General features: G+C 41.6%; 1 protein-coding gene across 2 annotated transcripts in view; it reads left to right on the top strand.

Annotated features, from left to right (window-relative positions):
* samd12 (sterile alpha motif domain containing 12) overlaps window positions 1–4,029 on the top strand; it is a 173,059-nt gene extending 169,030 nt beyond the window's left edge. For both annotated transcript variants that reach the window (XM_041809437.1, XM_041809435.1), the window contains exon 5: window positions 2,459–4,029. In XM_041809437.1, the coding sequence (XP_041665371.1) occupies window positions 2,459–2,490 (32 nt within the window). In that variant the 3' untranslated portion in view covers window positions 2,491–4,029. The remainder of the gene's footprint in view (window positions 1–2,458) is intronic.
* The last annotated feature ends 3,305 nt before the right edge of the window (window positions 4,030–7,334 follow it).

Here is a 7,334-nt window from a genome sequence, read left to right on the forward strand (position 1 = left end):
GTGGTATATTTATAGAACCAGTGCACAGCAAAGTCACACTAGGCAATCTGTACGTTTTTAGACCAAAGAAAATATTCTGGAAAGTTGATTTTTCCTTGATTTGGGCCTTTACAATTAAAGTTAACCATTGTACCACTACAGACAGTGATGGGCAGGGTGAAATATATGAACCATGTTTGAGTCTCTGAGCAAACATTCACAAGTCAATGGAAGCCACACCCATCAGTGTGAGTACAGAGCTGAGAATAACAAACCCAGAGGGATGAAAGGGGACATATAATGCAAAAATCACTTTTTCAGGCTTTTCTAACAAAAATATGTGCCCCTGACCTGTCCACAGTCCCCTCAAGTACCAGAAAAATCTATTTCCTCCCTCCCTCTCTCACCACCTTTCAGAAAGGTGTGTGTTGAAACAAGCCCTTCTCAGATTTTCCCCTCATGATGTCATGTGGGAAGTTAGCACCACCCCCAGGTTTGGTTGGCTCTTCCCACTTCGGTGAAACTTCCGCCCTCCTCTCCAGACTGTATGCTCAGGAGAGCCACATCCATTGAGCCACATCCATTTCTGGAGAGGGGTGTGGTCAGGGGCGGAGCCAAACAGCTCATTAACATTTAAAGCCACAGACACAGGAACAGCACGTTCTGAGCAGGGTTGAAACAGAGGGATTTTTAGACATGTAAAAATCTTATACTGGAGTGTGTTTTCTTCATCCAGAGACTTCACGGGCATGTTTTGGGGACCTCTGAGACCAATATAAATGTGTCTTAAAGAAGTAAAATATGTCCCCTTTAAGACTTCACTTTCTTCAGAAAGTTTATAGTCCATGATATATTTAGTAAGGATTTAACTGATATTCGTTATTACACTGTTAAAATGTTGCATATCACTGGTGTCAGGCCAAAACTTCCTATCTTTACAAAGTCACCATTTCAGTCAGGACCACTTTGTCAAGAACACACATGCACACACACACTTTGTGGATATAAATATTCCTTTATTAGCTGTTATTCATTTGCATTTATTGCTGTTATTTATGTTTGATGGTTGTTCTGGGATCCCCCTGTCCTTCCATGAGACTACGTGGAAAGCTTTAAGCAGGAACAGCACACGTTCCTGCTCTTTCTATGCCGATAAGGAAGGGCTGAGGCAGGGAGAGAAGCAGCAAAAAAAAGAAAAAAAAAAAACAGGTCAGAGCAAGCAGGATGACACCGGTAGAGGCAGAATAAAGGAGGAGCTGGGGTGGAGGAGTGTTGCAAGAGCAGCTTGCAGAGAGTGGCAGAACATAGCCAGGCAAAAGCAGTTTAAATGAGAGCGATTAGCCAATAGTGTGCTTAGAGCAACTCAGCTGGCCGTCAGCTGATGAGAGCTTGCGTAAGATCAGCTGATCTCAATTATGGCTAGACTCTGTGGCCTGCCTGAACTAACACTATATGCTGGATTTTTCAGGGAATGAAAAAAGTACTATATTTTTAAATAATTTAACCTGGAATGGTTGTAGTCAGCATCTTTTTGAAACTTTTATGGTTTTTTAAGATTTATTAAAACCTACTGACAGATGTAAAGGCTGACCAATACCACTGATTAAAAAAAAAATGTAATAATGAAAAATAGAGATATTAGGTTTGGGCCACCGATATACATTTGACAGACAACAAAGTAACCATGGAAACTTTGAAAAATTCTTCCTGATTGTTTGTTTGCTTTTGTAGGTCATAAAAACATCAGCATTTATTTCACTCTTTTCTAAAACAAACTAAAAACTCCCCACAGGAGCTATAAACGCAACCCCGCTTTAATAATCCAAAATCAAAAGCTGTTTAAGGACTAAAACAGTGTTTTGCACCACATTAAATTTCTTGCATTGAAGTGTACACTTCATAGCCCTGGCATGAGTGGATGAGGTTGACTTTGGTACAATTTGTGCATGCAGACAAGCTCTCGTATGCAGCATGGATGTATGACTGTTCCTCTAAAACAATAGTGGTGTGTTAGAAAGCCAAAGCAGCTCAACAAAAGCCACAGAGAGTGTAAAGTTGCTGTCATGTTGTCTTTGTATCCCTGCATTGTGCCAAAACTGTGAGCCATGGAAGTGCAGGCCAGCAGAGAAACGGAGAAGGGGGGCACTTGTGCTTAAGCACGGTATGGGGCAACCGGGCCTAGTGTGAATGCACTCCAAGATGGCGCCCACTTTTAGATGAAAAAATGCTACAAAAGTACATATTGTACACTAGATTTTACTAAAACCATACACTCAATGTTTTGTATGCAACATACTGGAAGTGAAGGCAGACTGGTACTTTGGTATTTAAATTTAGAAGTTCAGAGCAACAGAACAAGCTGCTATTTCTGAAGATTTTTTTCAGTGAGAATATGTTGTCATCCTCACAGCCTCTTTCCTGTTATTTTCTCTAATTAACTGTTTCCAATCTGTTCTCTTCTCTGTGTTTTTGTCTGCAGCTTCTCTGGAGTGCACTCCATCTTCACCCTAACCTGACGGAGACGCCCACTGCCCCCCTAACATCTTCCAAACATGTGATCATCAGTCTTCTCCACGGAACAATCCCAGCTTCCTCTCTCACACATCGACCTCCGTCCTCGTCCTCTCCGAAGCCTGAAACTGAAAAAAAAAAAGAAAACCTCCAGCCTTCTTCCCAGCCACTCCTGAGAAGCTCCCACGAGTTCTGACTTGCTGTTTCCTCGCAGTCCAAACAATTCCTCACAGCTTCCTGGAATACAACCAATAGTTTCCATCACAGGCGTCCCATCTCTGCTCATGTCTGACCTTTGCAGCCAAACCTCTACCAAAACTCTCACGCTATAACTCCTACACTCCTCTCAGGCATTACTCCCTCTCCCTCTAGAGCCAAGAGCCAAGAGCCAAGCCCTAGCTATTTATCCCAGAATTCAACACTTACGTGAAAGAATTTAAACATTTAGATCATCTCTGTGGTATGGCTTTGTTGTTGGATGATAATTTTACAAGCATATGCTCCTCCTTTTTGGGAAACTTGTCTCAAAACAAATTCCTTACAGTTAAGAAGATCCATGGCCCAAATCAGGCCTATTTTCACAAAATTTAACACAATTACAGACTAAAAGTATTCCACACAATCCATCACTTCAACTATAAAAATATGACTCTCATAAAAAGCTGGAAAGCATTTTTAAATTAAAAAGCCTTTTTTGAGCTAATGTCATTGTTTCCTGTGTAAAATGTTTGATAAATAAAGATAATTTATAATTATCAGGAAAATATGTGCAGGATAAGTGAGAATTTAAGTGAGAATATTTAAAGTTTCTGTGAGGAACTGTCATTTTATGTCAACAAAGCAGAACTTCACTGAACTTTCAGTTTGTTGGCAGTGTTTTCTGATGCTGAAAAAAGAAAACTTGATTGGAAAACTTGAGTTGATTTGCTGTTCAATGCGACTTGTGTTGATGTAATATTGATCTACTGATGGTTAGATGATTATAGGTTTGTGCCTGGTGTTTCATTTTGAAATTGACCAGATCCTCAGTGTTTTCCCTTGTCTGTCCTCCAGTGTTCCCACTACATACAATCATCTTGAGTGGGCTAAGCTGTCCCTCATGTTGGTAGGGCTAACGGTCAGAGAGGGAGTCATGAAACAAATGTTAAATCTCTGAGCAAAACATTAACATGCAGAAGGAAGTTCTGTCCCATTAGTGCAATGTTACGGGCTCAGCCTGGGTAAATACAGAAAAAATTTACTAGTCCTATTATACGCCTGTCTGAACAATCATCCCCATTATTTTCCATAAGCAAACCCACACTGGTGGTGGCGAGACACTTGCTGATGCGGCCCTTTAGGCCATTGCTCTATTCCCAATGCCACCAGTTTCCCAAAGAGAACAGTTGTTTTGTCCATCTCGGCTGCCATAGTGGCAGCTCTGTTTGAGGTGGTTAGAGGACACAGAAAAAGGAATTTAGCCCCATCTGTTGATTTGATTGTTAGAAAAGACAGGAGGCCTCAGCTGCTGGTGAAATACCACTGCTCCAATTATTTTTTCACTAGCCCGGTGAGGCGGGGGGGGGGGTCCCCATGGCCACGCAGGGGCTGGTGGGGAGTTAAACTGTTGTCACACTGCTGTCTGTTTGTTAAGGATGCCAGTTGTCTGTCAAACGACGCAAAGGTCCAGCACTGTTGTGTTTTGGTCTTAAGTGTATTTAAGAGTCCATGGATGTGGGTCGGCTGTAGAGTTCGGTAACAGGCGTCCTCTCAGTGGCAGCCATCTACCTGAGTCCGTAACGTCATTTAAAGGGATGCTTCAACATTTTGGCAAATTCGCCCATTGCCATAATTCCTATAGTCTTAGTAATAGGTTTGTTTCCTTTAGTTGTCGGTGAAGCTGTTTCTAGATCTGGGGGGACCGTTAAACCAGCTGCACAGCTAACGCTATGTTAGCAGACAGAATTTTTGCTTTCCCTCAAATACACAATCCAACAACTCCAAAACGCTCTCGTGGACAAGTTGTGACCTGTACATTCACCACGCTATGAAATAATCATGGAACATTACGAGACAGAGATGTTTTAAAGGTAAATGCAAAGCCGGAACTAGACTCTAGACATGGCTGCTGCACTGTGTCACTCTGCCCAGTGGTTTACTCAAGAAATAGTTCCGATTATTTGCTTCATGTGTCGTAATGTTACATAATTACGGCCATAGGCCATAACATAATACGTTATTATTTCATAGCGTGGTGAATGTGCAGGTCACAACTTGTCCACAAGAGCGTAATGGAGTTGTTGGATTGTGTATTTGATGAGTTTGATGAGGGAAAGCAAAAATTCCATCTGCTAACATAGTGTTAGCTTTGCAGCTGGTTTAACGGTCCCCCCAGATCTAGAAACAGCTTGCACCGACAACTAAAGGACACAAACCTATTACTAAGACTATAGGGATTATGGCAATGGGCAAATTTGCCAAAATGTTGAAGCATCCCTTTAAAGGTGGCACAGCAGCAGCTTTGCATGCACTGTTGGCATGATGCATTCAAGACTATTGGACAATCCAGTGACAATTCAAAATAGCATAGCCCATTGTTTATTTCCCACATGAAAACCAGTCTAAAAGAATTCAAAAAACAAAGAAGAAAACATTGCTCATCATGCCTAATAGTAAACACATAGCTGAGAACAACATACCTGGAAGGAATTTAACCTCACTCTTTTAGAAAACTTGTCAGGTATATTTAGAAAAATGTTGCATATTACTCCTACAGAAAAAAAACAATATAGAAGCTCTAGATATTCTTCCTGATGGTTTGTTTGATTTTTAGCCTATTAAAACATTGGCTTCTCTTTCATTCTATACCATAACCTACTATAAAATACCTCACAGGAGCTTTAAATACAACACTTTTTAAATACTTAAAATCTGAAACTGTTTTAGGATTAAAATGTTGTATTACTAACACATTCAATACCTTGCCTTGGCACTTATTTTTTCTATTTCCCCTGTCTACAAAATCCTGCAGTAACAAGGGATGCCTACAGCCTCATCCAAACACTCTTCTAGGTGTGTTTTTGCATGTTAGTATCCTCATTATAGCATTTTAAAGTGGTGTTTGCTCCCATGAGTACTCTTGTGGTTCACTGCTGAGCTTCCCTACTAAAGACCTGTACCGCTAACAGTCCACAACATCACCTCTGCTTCCCTACTGCAAAGGAGTTACATATCTACACAGCCATCCGTGTGTTTTTGTGCTCTTTCTCGTCCTCATTCTGTGCATAGAAACCATGAGCAGTGTTCAAAAAGTGAAACATCCATCTTTCTCTGCACTCCCTCCCTATATCGTGGATCTCTCTCTTAGGTTGTAGATGGTAAAACCCTGGGAGAACTTCACTGTGAAAACAACCCACAGTAAGTGTGGGAATAAACATCCAACCTGGCATCGCATTAGGGTACGGTGAAGTTGGCACCCCACATAAAACGAACAACGCCGTTGTGAAAGGCAATCTAAAGGAGATGAAGCAGAACCTGGAGGGAAGAGGAGAAAAAAAAAAGAGACGGGATGAACTGCATAAGGAAATTCCCTCAGTGTCTCTGAAAGCACCGTGCCAGTAGGTAAACTGAAACAAAGGCGAAGGGAGTGGCTGAAAGAAAGGCGAAGGAGGGAGGAAAAGACGGAGCAGGCAAAGCAAAAAGGGCTCTGAGATGCTTCGACTCGAAACTCTTAAACACTAATGAGGGGAGAGAAAAAGAAGAAAAGACATCAGAGATAACAAAAGAAGAAGCCTTTCTTCATTTCCCTCTGTAACGCCGACTCTTTATTGCTTCGTCTGCTTTCCATCTCAGTGCTTTGAGACTATTTTTAGATGAGAAATATTGAAAATAGTGTAGAAAGGCGATGGGAGTAAAAGCTCATCATGGAGATGTTGTGTGTCAGTCTATTAGGAGGAAACACTGTTCTCTGTTTATCTAAGACTCTGTTAATGTGAATAATGGCCACTCACTGTTGATATTTTAGTATTTAACTGCACTTAAAAGCACATGTGTCTGTCAGGAAACAAATCATCTCTTACTCATCTTCGCCACTTTGTCTATGAGTGTAAATACATAACAGTAGCCAGGATTAAGACCTCCCATATCAATATCAGCTGCTGGTTTTATGTGTTAGTGATATTCATCAAAAGCTTCAATGTAGCATGAGTTGTTGTCATGGGAACAGCATCTTTCCTCTCTGGATGGGTTCCGTCAATCAAAGGGGCATAAAATAGCGAGGAAAAAACGGGGTCAAAGTCGTCCCCCTGACAGCCAATGTGTTTTAATAGGATTCCATTTGTACACTGGCCCCTGTGTGTCCAACCATTCATTGTTTGGATAGCAGCTGTAGCCTCTAATGCAGCAAAGACCTGCAAGTAGATTGAATAGTATTGATCAGATCATCAGTACATATAGTCAGTCCAGCAGGATTACAAAAGCCTCCTGTGTGTGTGTTGGTGGTGACAGTCACATAGGAATGGAGTCGTTCGGGCTAAAACACAAGTGGCTATTTCACGGTCAGGTGGAGATGCCGTGTCCATGTCTGTCAAGGCCACAGGAGGAGGAAGAGAGGGAATGAAGCTTCCGTTAAGTTGGGAACTTCTCTGCTCTTCCATTTTAAATTGGAAAATGTCAATATCCAGCCTGGGAGGACTGGTTTTCAGCAGCGTGAGGCTGGTGAGTTCTGTATAGAGAGTGATGTCACTTTCAGCTTGACGGGACGTCTGCTAGGCTGAGTGGCAGAAGGGAACGAAGCATGGCTGTATGCTCAATGGGAAACAGATGAAAAATATCCACTTAACAGAGATTCATACTGTCTTCTCGAC

This window comes from Cheilinus undulatus, linkage group 16, assembly GCF_018320785.1.
Source record: "Cheilinus undulatus linkage group 16, ASM1832078v1, whole genome shotgun sequence".
In the NCBI taxonomy this organism is placed as follows: Eukaryota; Metazoa; Chordata; class Actinopteri; order Labriformes; family Labridae; genus Cheilinus; species Cheilinus undulatus.